At 59.1% G+C, this 14,097-nt stretch overlaps 2 protein-coding genes across 3 annotated transcripts; both read left to right on the top strand.

Annotated features, from left to right (window-relative positions):
* Positions 1-558: 558 nt before the first annotated feature.
* Positions 559-4,030, top strand: LOC136005976 (sperm-associated antigen 4 protein-like). The gene is made up of 8 exons (XM_065663869.1): positions 559-605; positions 956-1,017; positions 1,516-1,612; positions 1,817-1,886; positions 2,423-2,523; positions 2,826-2,993; positions 3,319-3,408; positions 3,878-4,030. The coding sequence occupies exons 2-8, from the start codon at positions 1,007-1,009 to the stop codon at positions 4,028-4,030; spliced, it is 690 nt and encodes a 229-aa protein (XP_065519941.1). The 5' UTR covers positions 559-605; positions 956-1,006.
* Positions 4,031-10,200: 6,170 nt separating this feature from the next.
* Positions 10,201-13,871, top strand: LOC136005356 (sperm-associated antigen 4 protein-like). 2 transcript variants are annotated; one of them, XM_065662758.1, is made up of 8 exons: positions 10,201-10,247; positions 10,613-10,674; positions 11,173-11,269; positions 11,474-11,543; positions 12,080-12,180; positions 12,483-12,650; positions 12,976-13,065; positions 13,535-13,871. In XM_065662758.1, the coding sequence occupies exons 2-8, from the start codon at positions 10,664-10,666 to the stop codon at positions 13,685-13,687; spliced, it is 690 nt and encodes a 229-aa protein (XP_065518830.1). In that variant the 5' UTR covers positions 10,201-10,247; positions 10,613-10,663; the 3' UTR covers positions 13,688-13,871. The 2 variants fall into 2 exon arrangements, with proteins under 2 accessions (XP_065518830.1, XP_065518829.1); XM_065662757.1 differs by lacking the exon at positions 10,201-10,247 and having other exon boundaries at positions 10,556-10,674.
* Positions 13,872-14,097: the final 226 nt, after the last annotated feature.

Here is a 14,097-nt window from a genome sequence, read left to right as displayed (position 1 = left end):
GTAACCACGAGCACCCGCACGCGGCAGAGATGTAGGGCCCAGAGCCTCATCCACAGTCCTTCCCCAGCCTTGCTGTCAGCGCCCTGCCTGCAAGGGGATCCTGCGGGGCCTCCGGCGAGAAACAAGCAATCCCCTCCAGGGCAAAAGGCTGCCCTGTCCCTGTCCCACAGGAAGGAGGTGTGCAGGACCAGCACCCACCTCCTCACAGGGGCTGGCCATAGCCCAGACAGGGCTCCTCAGGAAGTCTCCTCAGGCTTTTCTCCCATTTCTTTGCCTAGGGCTGCTATTCAGCATTGGTTACGGGGTGGCGATGGCCGCGATGTTCCTTCAGAGACGCCTCAGAATAGGCATCTCCATCCTGTGAGTGCAAGAAGTGTCTGTTATTGACATGGAGCTCGGGGGTGCCAGAGGGTCAGGGTGATCAGATGGGAAGCTGGTAGTGCTCCCCACCAGGAGAACCCCCGGCTCCCTTGCAAATTGTTGTTCAGCAGGTAGGAGAAATTCCTCTGGGCAGGGCTCTGCCTTGAGCACCGCTAACCCCAGGACTCTCTATTGCAGGAACGAGGGGCTCTTCATGATCTGCTTGATGACCCTCGCTGCTCTCGGTTAGTATTTACCCGCTGCCAGCGGAGGCTCAGAGGAGCGAGGTGCGAGCTTCAGCGTGAGGGAGAGGCGCTGAAGGCCTGTGTGGCCCATACAACATGTCGCCTTTGTGGATCTGGGAGGTCACAAGATGCTCGCTGCATGCAGATGAAATGGGGCATAGCAGCGGGGTGCCAAGCCTGGAAGCAGGGCTGTGCAGCGCCCCGAGGCCCAGGGCAAGAGTCCCTGCTTGGAGCTGCCTCCTCTCCTGCACCCCTTTGTGGTGTCCTCGGCCAACCTCTTGCCACCCCGCTGTGGGAGGAGGGATCTTTAGAAAGCGCAGTAAATTGACTCTCTCTTGGTGATGTTACAGCTGGTGCCTGGTGCGGGACCTCACTGCTCACGTGGCGGCTGCGTGGGAAGAATGCGCCACAGGTCAGTGGGACAGGAAAGTCCTGCCAGGGAGCACTGCAGGCGATGGGTGGGTGGGTGAATCGCCCAGTCCTGCGGTGCCAGGCAGTGACCCACAGCAGCGGCAGCAGCTTCTGCTGTGCCTTCCTAGAGCTGCCAGCTCGGGGAAGCCCCGGCTGCTATCGGACTCCAACAAGAGCCTTTCCCTTCCAGGGGCAGCCTGCAGCTGACCTGAGTTCACTGTGGTAAGAGCCCTCTCCTCTCCCCAGCCCTGCAGCATGTTTGGTGGGGACAGCACGGGCACATGAGCCCGTGCTATTCGCTCTCACTTGCACAGCGCCCAGAGCTCGTGTCTTCTGCACCTGACCAGGAGGCCCTGGGCTAAACCTGGAGGGGGAAGGAAGCCCTTGCAAACCAGGGAAAGAAAAGGGGCTCGAGCATCACTGTGCTGCTCCTGGGCTTGGAGGCTCCGCGCATTGCTGGGCAGTGATCTGACAAGGTGCGATTTCCTGGTGATTGCAGGAACGCACATGATGTGTGGAAAGGACGAGCTGGAGAGCTTCAGCAGCTGAGGGATGAGCTGACACATCTGGCTGCAGAAATCCGCTCCATGAAGAAGGTGACCCTGCACTCTGGAAAGAGGGCTGGGCAGGAAAAGGCCACCAGCTGGCCCGGGAAGGGCCTGGTGCAGGAGGCCCTGCTCCTCCTAGCATACGCACCCCTCCCTTGCCAGGGGCTGTGGCTTGAGCTTCTGCGCTGTAGAGCCCCTTCTCCTGGCCAGCTCTGACATGGTTGTTTCCCTGTTCGTCGGTGTCTTCTCCAGGAGGCTCAGCAAATGAGAGAGGCAATGTCTGACCCCGTGGAGGTGCCTGGCTGGGCTCTCAAAAGCACAGGTATGAGCAGCCCTTGGGTCCAGGCAGCTCTTCGTGTGCTGGGCTCGTGCTCGGCACTCCTGAAAGCAGGCAGTGCTGCAGACACTGCTCCCCCAGGTAGAGAGAGGCGGGACAAAACCACGGGGCCCACGAGCATGACTGTAGCAGTGTGGCTCCCTTAGGCTCACCCCAGCCCTGCTGCCAGAGCCCTCACTGCTGCCTCGGCCATGCCCCTGACAGCATTTCTGCCCTCTCCCGCTCCGTGGAGCTTTCGTGCAGAATGAAAGCATATGGCTGCATCACCCTCTGCTGTCCACGCAGCAGGACCCTGCTTGGGTCTGCGCTGCCCTTGCTGTGGGGGCTCACTGTTCCCCAGCACCCACAGATCCTCTCTTTGTGCGGCTGGGAGAGAGATGCCATCACCCGGCGCAGGCATCCCCTGCGTTTCCCGGGGCACCTCCGAGCATCCAGTGCTGCATGACTTAGCAGTCACCTGCAGCCACCAGGTCCTTTGCACCTGGGGCCAGTTGCAGTCAGCTGCCTTCTTCTGCCCTCAGGGACTGCCATCGACCTGCAGAGATCATCCAGCACCTCTGCATGGCTCAGAAGGGTGTTTCCGTCCCTGTTCCGTCAACCCTTTGAGGATACCTTTGTGCAGGTACAGTAGCAGAAACTGCCAGTGCTGCCTCTCTTGCCTCTCTGGATCAGGCTGGAGCCAAGCACTGGGCTGTATCCTGTCAGGCCAGGGGTCTTGCTCGGGTCCAGGGCAAGGATCTGGTGCCTGACAGCTGAGGTCCCACACAGGGCTTGGCTCCCTAGAAAAACAGGGTTGCTTCTGCCTGTTTCCCAACACCCCATGCATCTCCAGCAGAAGCACGGCCCGGGGAACAGTGCTGCCTGTGCTTCTGCAAGCAGGGGAGCGAAGCCCTCGCATTCACTTCTCTTGCCCTCTACTTTTAGCCTGATGCTTCCCCAGGGTACTGCTGGCCTATGCAACAGTCTCAGAGCGAAGTGCTAATCCGACTGCCCACAGAAGTACAACCAACGGCCATCACCTTACAGTACTGCTCCAAGATAGCCACTCCACTGGCGACTGTCAATAGCATGCCCAGGGATTTCACTGTCTCTGTAAGTGTGTGCTGGGCTCGGGGCTGGGACCTGACCACGGGTAAAGCTGTAACCAGGCCTTGCTGCTCCCTGCGCATCTGCAGAGAGGTGTGTGCTTCCAAGCACTGCCCTTCCTAGAGGGGACGTTCCACAGACTCACTCAGCACGTGTTGGCCCAGCACCTCCAGGGCCCTGAGGAGGAGACACAGTGCCATGGGTCTCCCTCTGTGCCAGACCGCGCCAGAGGCGCAGGAGTGTGGTGCAGATCACGGGCCCAGATCTGGCATGAGCATTTGCTCATGGTCAGGTTGAGCCTGACCTGCTCTCCAGTGCGTTTATCTCCAAGGGACTGGATGAGGAAGGCCAGGGCGAAACTCTGCTGGGGTCATTCCTCTACAGCCTGCAGAAAGAGACAACTCAGACTTTCCCTCTGCAGGTACAGTGGGTGCGTGTGGGCAGGAGGCCAGGGCAGAAACACCAGTTTGCCAGCAAGTCGCTTGCAGGGGGAGAGTGGACAGTCCCTGGCAGGACAGGGGCCTGAATGTTGTGGTGCCCAGAGCTGCCTGTCGGCACCTGCAGGGCAGGCGGTGGCGAGGAGGATGCTCAGCACCGTGCTCCGGCAGCAGGGCTTTCCCCTGGTCCTGCTTCCTGGCACAGGTGACCCCACAGTGTCCCCACAGCTGCCCACCACATTCTCTCTTGAGGCTGGCTGTTTGCTCTGCAAGGGCACAGGAATCCTTTGCCTCCTGGGTGGGAGAAGGGCAGGAGGGAGAAGCTACTTCCTCAGCCAGAGCAGGGGCTGGTCCCAGAGCAGGGGTCTGGCTGGCAGAGGAGGACACGTGGAGCCTGCTCTCACTCTTTGCCTCCCAGGAGTGACGCTGGTTTTTGCTGTGCTTTCTTTGCAGAATGGCATCCCCAGAGCCTTTCGGCTTCTGAAACTCGGCATACAGAACAACTGGGGTAGACCAAGGTACACCTGCATTTATCGAGTGCAGGTGCATGGGAAGATGGTGGAGACAAAGGCGACTGGAAACACTCGTGTGGAGACCTACCTTTGATAAGAATTAAAGAGGAAGATGGAGGAACACACCAGAGGGATGTGACTGTTTGTGTGGTGCAGAGCAATGTCACTTCAGTGTCCCTCTCAAAGCAGCCAACTTCTTTCTGCCTTTCGCAGGCTGAGGCCTTCCTCAGCCTTTCCTTTTTCTCTCCGCCACAGCAATGTTTCCTAACCAAAGAAAACATCCCCATGTTGGAAGCACGGGGAGACATGCTTTCACAGCCTCTCCTTGCCTATGGTCTTTGACAAAAGTCCTTTGACACAAGGACTGCCTCCCATTTTGCCCTAGGAAGGAGTTTTCCGAGCCTGGCATTGTCTGGGGGCCATGATCCCCAAAGCACAGGCCCATTCCATTCAGGGGACACCTTGGCTCTGGGGACTGGCTATAGTGGGGGTCCACAATGGGAGCAGCCATGTCTGGGACCAAAGAGGGGTTTCTGAGGTATGTGAGGCCTGAGCAGCCTGACCGCTGGCGAGGGGCATGGTGGTGGCTCAGCTCCCCTGTCTCTCCCAGACACAGCCCTCCATCCCACCAGAGACCTGGCACCCCGCACACCAGGGTCTAGGCCTTCTTGCTGCTCTCAGGTGCTCACTCTGTGGGAGGCGCTGCCCTGCTGTGATGAGCACTGGCTAAAGTCCCCCTTGGCAGTCTGTTGGTGCCACAAAAACTGTTGCTTGCACTTCCCAGACCATGCTGGTGTCCAGGCTCTCGGAACACACAGTACTTTTCGTGCTGGGCTCGCGCTTGGCGTTCCTGAAAGCAGGCAGCGCTGCAGAGGCTGCTCTGGGAGGCAGAGAGAGGTGGGACAAAACCGTGTTGCCCATGAGCATGACTGTACCAATCACCCAGTTAAGAGCTGTAAAGTAGGTATATTTATTCAGCCCTGGGGGCACGGGAGTATCCCACCAGAGTCGTGCGTGCCACAGCCGCCCGTCCTCCAAACATGTGGAGCATTGTGGTTACATATTCGTGACCTGTCCCCGTTACGTACGGTAATTAGTATTTCCATAAACTCCTCCAGCTGCGCACGGGCAGTGCTTTTCGGTAGTGGTCGTAGGGGGTCGTGGGGATGAAGGCTAGCAGCTCCCCCTGGTCATAGCAAGTAACGTGTTGGTCTTGGGCAGGCTCAGCTACTCCTTGGATGTGTCCAGACCACAAGGCTGGCTTGCACCTGTTCTCTTCTTGTGCAGGGGCTCAGCCTCCCCTTGGATTGGCTGATCTTATCCCAAAAGTTACAAATGCAGCTAACTTTTCATAGGTGTTAAGTCCCGGGCTTTGTTAACCCTTAGGTTGCACTAACAATGGGATTAGGGTATATTATCACTAATTACATCAACAATGCGAACTAATTACCCAAACAGCAACAAGTTTTAAATCTTAGGACTCCCCTGTCTCAGCTGTGTGGTTCCCTTAGGCTCACCCCAGCCCTGCTGCCAGAGCTCTCACTGCTGCCTTGGCTGTGACCCTGGCAGCATTTCTGCCCTCTCCCATTCTGTGGAGCTTTCCTGGAGGATGAAAGCATATGGCAGCCATTTTCTTCCCTTTGTCCCCCCACCCTAACAGGTCCACTCCCCGCCCCTCAACCCTCATTGCCCTGAGGACAGTATGAGGGTTTGTTCCTCCTGGGACCATCAGCTGGAGGGTCATGCCCTCAGAGGCTAAAGCAGGGGCTGGGGGGACACGATGGAGGAACTGGGGGTGCACGATGGAGGAGCTGGGGAGCGCGGTGGGCAGCACAACAGTCCCAGGCTTGGGAAACCCGCTGTGAGTGGGGAAGAGGCTCAGCTGAAAGCCCCTCTGGCCCCTGGGGCCAAACCCCACGCTCCTGCTGGAGGGCTCTGGCTGTGGCGCTGCAGAGGCCCTGGGAGGAAGAGGGGGCTTTGGAGGAGGGCAGCTGCTCCCCTCTGCCCACAGGCCTGTCTTCTGGCCAGGGCCTTGGCTCATGCGGCAAGAAGGCGGTGCCAGACAGTGTCCTGCCTTTTCCCCTCCCACAGGTGCCCCTCTTCTCAGGAGGACCAGGGGACCAGCTGCAAAGAGGCAGCACGCTGCGGCCGCACTGCTGCAGGCACAGAGTGTAAGTTCAGTGCTGCCTTTCACCCCATGCTTGCACCAGGCCTGCCTGGCTCAGCTGCATGCTCGTGCATCTTACTGAGGATGGGAGTGCACGGCAGAGTGATGGTGGCTGAGTGCCAGTGGCAGGAGTACTGCTCACAGCTGACTCCAGGAGGAGGTGTGCCCAGACAGACAACACTCCTGCACCTGAAGGAGGGCAAATGAGCTCTCAGACAGGCTTCATTTCTCACCAGCATGGTGAGGGGAATGGCTTCTACAAAAGTAGAAGGGGCTGCCCCTCCAAGGAAGAGAGCCAGCAGTGCACAGGCAAGATCTCAGGAGGCCCAGAGCACCAGGCAGCAGGGGCCTGCCCACAGCAGTGCTGCAGAAAATGAGGGTAACTCCAGTGCTGCCTTTCAACACCATGGTTGCACCAAGCCTGCCTCGCTCGCCTGGCGCTCAGGGCCCTGCGGAATCCGAGTCATCCTGCCCCAAGGGAGGCCTGAAGCCACCTCCCCTGTTGATTATTTGGAGCTGCCTACCATGTCCATGTCTTTGTCGGATACTGTAGTAACTACAGGGTACCCCACCACTCATGCCGCCCTCCTTCCCCAGGCATGCCATCTGTTCCCTGCCTGCAAGCGGATCCTGCCCAGCCCTCCGCTCCTCACTCCCAGGGTGAAACAAGCCCCGCTCCGTAAGACGTGATGTCTGCCCTGTCCCACTGGTCCTTCCAGGGAGGGAGGACCGGTTCCCACGTCCCTGCAGGGATCTGGAATTCGCTAGTATCCTCAAGAATGGTCCTCAGCCTTTTCTCCCGTTTCTTTGCCCAGGGTTGGTGTTCAGTCTGGCAGTGGCTGTGACCTCCATTCTGAGATGTCTGAGCCCAGGCACCTCCACCCTGTGAGTATAACACATAACTGCTGTGGACACGGAGCTTGGGGCTGCCATAGGGACAGGGCCATCAGATGGGGGCTGCTGGTGCTCCCCACCAGGAGACCCCCTAGGTCCCATGTAAATTACTGCTCCTTAGCTAGTAAGAGAGAATCTCCCTGTGCAGGGCTTTGCTTTGTTCAATTTAGTGTTGAATGTGAACACGAACACCAGCATGTACTGGTTCATGGGTTGTTCTCCGTTCATGTGCAAGACTTTTCGTTCCACGATGAACTAAAGCTCACCCTTTTCTCCTGCTTTCTGAAGTCCCCCTGTAGGGCAGCATGACTGCTGGTGCATCAGTTCTGTGGCGCTGGCAAACTTGCTCAGGGCATGCTCTGCTTCATCATCTAGATCATTACTGGAGATGTTAAACTTCAGGAGTGGACCTGCTACTGACCCCTGGGGTACGTCTCATCCTAAGAAGCCTTAGGGGTGTGCTTAGCTGTCTCCTGCAATGGGCCCATTGCAGCTGGCTGGGACTGGCCACGTCTGCCCACAGTGACTCCTGCAGCAGTCCCACCACAGCCAGCGCTGGGACAGGGACACGCAGTACCTCAGTACAGTGGGCAGGGGTGTGTGGAGCAGCACAGGTGCCTAGGCATGGACAGGCAACAAGACTAATCTGCGGGGCTGTGGCCCGTGGAGGAGCTGTGGCAGGGACATCTGCCGATAGGCTACCCAAGGCTTCATTCTGGCCAGGGCTTCCACACTGGGGACTCCCGCCTGCCTAAGCTGGCACAGCAGGACTCTTTTACCTCTGGTAGGTATCACAGAAACATAGAATCATAGATTGGTCAGGGTTGCAAGGGACCTTAAAGATCATCTAGTGCCAACCCCCCTGCCACAGGCAAGGACACCTTCCACTTGACCACATTGCTCAAAGCCCCATCCAGCCTGGCCTTGACCACTGCCAAGGGTGGGACAGACACAGCTTCTCTGGGCAACACGTGCCAGCGCTTCCCCACTGTTACCCATCTCCAGCTGCACATTGAGCCACTGACCACAACTGTCTTTGTGCGGCCATCCAGCAATTCCTTATCCACTGAGCAGTCCATCCATGAAATCTGTGCCTCTCTCTAAATTGGAGACGCATGGATTCACAGGAATTGGCTGGCTCATGCCACAGGAGTCGCTGGGGTGCATGGACCAGCCCATATGGAGACATTGAGGTATCCTGGGTGCTCATGCCCCTCACTGAGGATGGAAGCACGCAGCAGCCCCATTCCTGGGGCCCCTTTGCTGACTGGAGCTCCCCATGACAATGTAGAGACAAAGGGACAGAGCAAGCCAAAGCCCCATGCGGCCCCAGGCCCAGCCTGGTGTCACCCAGAGGCAGCACCCCTTTGCTTCCGCATGGGAACCTTCGGCTGACAGGGCTGACCAAAGACCGAGGCTTTATTTCAAAGCACGACCTCACATGGAATGGAGTCGAGTCAGTTTGGCTTGGCTGTCCCAGCTCTTGCCCACCCGCACAGCCTACTCAGTGGGGGACACCCAGGCAGAAACCAAGCAAGCCTTGAGCTCTGCAGGCACAGGTCAGCACCAGAGAACGCTGGTGTATTTTCAGCACCGGCTACTCACAGATGCAACCCAGAGCACTGAGTGAGCAGCGGGGTGTATCCCTGGCCCTTGCTCACCAGTGATGTCACAGTCAAGGCTGCACATCATGTGGAGCCAGGAACCTGTGACGTTAAGGTGGCTCATACAGCACTTGGGCCACCACCTCCTGCCTGGTAGGAGTTTGCTGTGTCCTGGTGGCTATCTGCCCGTGTCTGGCGTTCTCCTCCTGGCAGCTGGTCCGGGGCTCTTGCCCAAGTGCCCTCCCCCAGCCAGGCAACACTCCTGCTTCGGAAGGAGGACAGACAGGCTTGCAGGGGAGCTTCCTTTGTCCCCCAAGATGAGAAAGGCTCCTCCAAGAGCGCAGTGCACTGCCCTCGTGAGGACGGCCAGCAGCAGCAGGGACGGACGTGCAGCTGGGCCCACTCGGGTCCCCAGGGGCAGGTACGAGGCTCGTCCTGGCACCATCAGCTGGAGGGCCAGGCCCTCAGAGGCTAAAGCAGGGGCTGGGGGTGCACGATGGAGGAGCTGGGGAGCGCGGTGGGCAGCACAACAGTCCCAGGCTTGGGAAACCCGCTGTGAGTGGGGAAGAGGCTCAGCTGAAAGCCCCTCTGGCCCCTGGGGCCAAACCCCACGCTCCTGCTGGAGGGCTCTGGCTGTGGCGCTGCAGAGGCCCTGGGAGGAAGAGGGGGCTTTGGAGGAGGGCAGCTGCTCCCCTCTGCCCACAGGCCTGTCTTCTGGCCAGGGCCTTGGCTCATGCGGCAAGAAGGCGGTGCCAGACAGTGTCCTGCCTTTTCCCCTCCCACAGGTGCCCCTCTTCTCAGGAGGACCAGGGGACCAGCTGCAAAGAGCCAGCACGCTGCGGCCGCACTGCTGCAGGCACAGAGTGTAAGTTCAGTGCTGCCTTTCACCCCATGCTTGCACCAGGCCTGCCTGGCTCAGCTGGGATCGAGACCCCAGAAGAGTCAGTATCATCCTGCTCCAGGAGCGGCCTGGGGCCATTTTGCCTATGTGACCATGACAGAGCTGGCCAGCGTGTCTGTGATAACCATGGGGCTACTGTCGTAACCACGAGCACCCGCACGCGGCAGAGATGTAGGGCCCAGAGCCTCATCCACAGTCCTTCCCCAGCCTTGCTGTCAGCGCCCTGCCTGCAAGGGGATCCTGCGGGGCCTCCGGCGAGAAACAAGCAATCCCCTCCAGGGCAAAAGGCTGCCCTGTCCCTGTCCCACAGGAAGGAGATGTGCAGGACCAGCACCCACCTCCTCACAGGGGCTGGCCATAGCCTAGACAGGGCTCCTCAGGAAGTCTCCTCAGGCTTTTCTCCCATTTCTTTGCCTAGGGCTGCTATTCAGCATTGGTTACGGGGTGGCGATGGCCGCGATGTTCCTTCAGAGACGCCTCAGAATAGGCATCTCCATCCTGTGAGTGCAAGAAGTGTCTGTTACTGACATGGAGCTCAGGGGTGCCAGAGGGTCAGGGTGATCAGATGGGAAGCTGGTAGTGCTCCCCACCAGGAGAACCCCCGGCTCCCCTGCAAATTGTTGTTCAGCAGGTAGGAGAAATTCCTCTGGGCAGGGCTCTGCCTTGAGCACCGCTAACCCCAGGACTCTGTATTGCAGGAACGAGGGGCTCTTCATGATCTGCTTGATGACCCTCGCTGCTCTCGGTTAGTATTTACCCGCTGCCAGCGGAGGCTCAGAGGAGCGAGGTGCGAGCTTCAGCGTGAGGGAGAGGCGCTGAAGGCCTGTGTAGCCCATACAACATCTCACCTTTGTGGATCTGGGAGGTCGCAAGATGCTCGCTGCATGCAGATGAAATGGGGCATAGCAGCGGGGTGCCAAGCCTGGAAGCAGGGCTGTGCAGCGCCCCGAGGCCCAGGGCAAGAGTCCCTGCTTGGAGCTGCCTCCTCTCCTGCACCCCTTTGTGGTGTCCTCGGCCAACCTCTTGCCACCCCGCTGTGGGAGGAGACCGTGTCACTACAGGGATCTTTAGAAAGCGCAGTAAATTGACTCTCTCTTGGTGATGTTACAGCTGGTGCCTGGTGCGGGACCTCACTGCTCACGTGGCGGCTGCGTGGGAAGAATGCGCCACAGGTCAGTGGGACAGGAAAGTCCTGCCAGGGAGCACTGCAGGCGATGGGTGGGTGGGTGAATCGCCCGGTCCTGCGGTGCCAGGCAGTGACCCACAGCAGCGGCAGCAGCTTCTGCTGTGCCTTCCTAGAGCTGCCAGCTCGGAGAAGCCCCGGCTGCTATCGGACTCCAACAAGAGCCTTTCCCTTCCAGGGGCAGCCTGCAGCTGACCTGAGTTCACTGTGGTAAGAGCCCTCTCCTCTCCCCAGCCCTGCAGCATGTTTGGTGGGGACAACACGGGCACATGAGCCCGTGCTATTCGCTCTCACTTGCACAGCGCCCAGAGCTCGTGTCTTCTGCACCTGACCAGGAGGCCCTGGGCTAAACCTGGAGGGGGAAGGAAGCCCTTGTAAACCAGGGAAAGAAAAGGGGCTCGAGCATCACTGTGCTGCTCCTGGGCTTGGAGGCTCCGCGCATTGCTGGGCAGTGATCTGACAAGGTGCGATTTCCTGGTGATTGCAGGAACGCACATGATGTGTGGAAAGGACGAGCTGGAGAGCTTCAGCAGCTGAGGGATGAGCTGACACATCTGGCTGCAGAAATCCGCTCCATGAAGAAGGTGACCCTGCACTCTGGAAAGAGGGCTGGGCAGGAAAAGGCCACCAGCTGGCCCGGGAAGGGCCTGGTGCAGGAGGCCCTGCTCCTCCCAGCCTACGCACCCCTCCCTTGCCAGGGGCTGTGGTTTGAGCTTCTGCGCTGGAGAGCCCCTTTTCCTGGCCAGCTCTGACGTGGTTGTTTCCCTGTTCGTCGGTGTCTTCCCCAGGAGGCTCAGCAAATGAGAGAGGCAATGTCTGACCCCGTGGAGGTGCCTGGCTGGGCTCTCAAAAGCACAGGTATGGGCAGCCCTTGGGTCCAGGCAGCTCTTCGTGTGCCGGGCTCGTGCTCGGCACTCCTGAAAGCAGGCAGTGCTGCAGACACTGCTCCCCCAGGTAGAGAGAGGCGGGACAAAACCACGGGGCCCACGAGCATGACTGTAGCAGTGTGGCTCCCTTAGGCTCACCCCAGCCCTGCTGCCAGAGCCCTCACTGCTGCCTCGGCCATGCCCCTGACAGCATTTCTGCCCTCTCCCGCTCCGTGGGGCTTTCGTGCAGAATGAAAGCATATGGCTGCATCACCCTCTGCTGTCCACGCAGCAGGACCCTGCTTGGGTCTGCGCTGCCCTTGCCGTGGGGGCTCACTGTTCCCCAGCACCCACAGATCTTCCCTTTGTGCGGCTGGGAGAGAGATGCCATCACCCGGCGCAGGCATCCCCTGCGTTTCCCGGGGCACCTCCGAGCATCCAGTGCTGCATGACTTAGCAGTCACCTGCAGCCACCAGGTCCTTTGCACCTAGGGCCAGTTGCAGTCAGCTGCCTTCTTCTGCCCTCAGGGACTGCCATCGACCTGCAGAGATCATCCAGCACCTCTGCATGGCTCAGAAGGGTGTTTCCGTCCCTGTTCCGTCAACCCTTTGAGGATACCTTTGTGCAGGTACAGTAGCAGAAACTGCCAGTGCTGCCTCTCTTGCCTCTCTGGATCAGGCTGGAGCCAAGCCCTGGGCTGTATCCTGTCAGGCCAGGGGTCTTGCTCGGGTCCAGGGCAAGGATCTGGTGCCTGACAGCTGAGGTCCCACACAGGGCTTAGCTCCCTAGAAAAAGGGGGTTGCTTCTGCCTGTTTCCCAACACCCCATGCATCTCCAGCAGAAGCACGGCCCGGGGAACAGTGCTGCCTGTGCTTCTGCAAGCAGGGGAGCGAAGCCCTCGCATTCACTTCTCTTGCCCTCTACTTTTAGCCTGATGCTTCCCCAGGGTACTGCTGGCCTATGCAACAGTCTCAGAGCGAAGTGCTAATCCGACTGCCCACAGAAGTACAACCAACGGCCATCACCTTACAGTACAGCTCCAAGATAGCCACTCCACTGGCGACTGTCAATAGCATGCCCAGGGATTTCACTGTCTCTGTAAGTGTGTGCTGGGCTCGGGGCTGGGACCTGACCACGGGTAAAGCTGTAACCAGGCCTTGCTGCTCCCTGCGCATCTGCAGAGAGGTGTGTGCTTCCAAGCACTGCCCTTCCTAGAGGGGACGTTCCACAGACTCACTCAGCACGTGTTGGCCCAGCACCTCCAGGGCCCTGAGGAGGAGACACAGCGCCATGGGTCTCCCTCTGTGCCAGACCGCGCCAGAGGCGCAGGAGTGTGGTGCAGATCACGGGCCCAGATCTGGCATGAGCATTTGCTCATGGTCAGGTTGAGCCTGACCTGCTCTCCTGTGCGTTTATCTCCAAGGGACTGGATGAGGAAGGCCAGGGCGAAACTCTGCTGGGGTCATTCCTCTACAGCCTGCAGAAAGAGCCAACTCAGACCTTCCCTCTGCAGGTACAGTGGGTGCGTGTGGGCAGGAGGCCAGGGCAGAAACACCAGTTTGCCAGCAAGTCGCTTGCAGGGGGAGAGTGGACAGTCCCTGGCAGGACAGGGGCCTGAATGTTGTGGTGCCCAGAGCTGCCTGTCGGCACCTGCAGGGCAGGCGGTGGCGAGGAGGATGCTCAGCACCGTGCTCCGGCAGCAGGGCTTTCCCCTGGTCCTGCTTCCTGGCACAGGTGACCCCACAGTGTCCCCACAGCTGCCCACCACATTCTCTCTTGAGGCTGGCTGTTTGCTCTGCAAGGGCACAGGAATCCTTTGCCTCCTGGGTGGGAGAAGGGCAGGAGGGAGAAGCTGCTTCCTCAGCCAGAGCAGGGGCTGGTCCCAGAGCAGGGGTCTGGCTGGCAGAGGAGGACACGTGGAGCCTGCTCTCACTCTTTGCCTCCCAGGAGTGACGCTGCTTTTTGCTGTGCTTTCTTTGCAGAATGGCATCCCCAGAGCCTTTCGGCTTCTGAAACTCGGCATACAGAACAACTGGGGTAGACCAAGGTACACCTGCATTTATCGAGTGCAGGTGCATGGGAAGATGGTGGAGACAAAGGCGACTGGAAACACTCGTGTGGAGACCTACCTTTGATAAGAATTAAAGAGGAAAATGGAGGAACACACCAGAGGGATGTGACTGTTTGTGTGGTGCAGAGCAATGTCACTTCAGTGTCCCTCTCAAAGCAGCCAACTTCTTTCTGCCTTTCGCAGGCTGAGGCCTTCCTCAGCCTTTCCTTTTTCTCTCCGCCACAGCAATGTTTCCTAACCAAAGAAAACATCCCCATGTTGGAAGCACGGGGAGACATGCTTTCACAGCCTCTCCTTGCCTATGGTCTTTGACAAAAGTCCTTTGACACAAGGACTGCCTCCCATTTTGCCCTAGGAAGGAGTTTTCCGAGCCTGGCATTGTCTGGGGGCCATGATCCCCAAAGCACAGGCCCATTCCATTCAGGGGACACCTTGGCTCTGGGGACTGGCTATAGTGGGGGTCCACAATGGGAG

Source organism: Lathamus discolor, chromosome Z (genome assembly GCF_037157495.1).
Source record: "Lathamus discolor isolate bLatDis1 chromosome Z, bLatDis1.hap1, whole genome shotgun sequence".
NCBI classification, from domain to species: Eukaryota; Metazoa; Chordata; class Aves; order Psittaciformes; family Psittacidae; genus Lathamus; species Lathamus discolor.
This window is presented reverse-complemented; position numbering and strand designations above follow the sequence as displayed.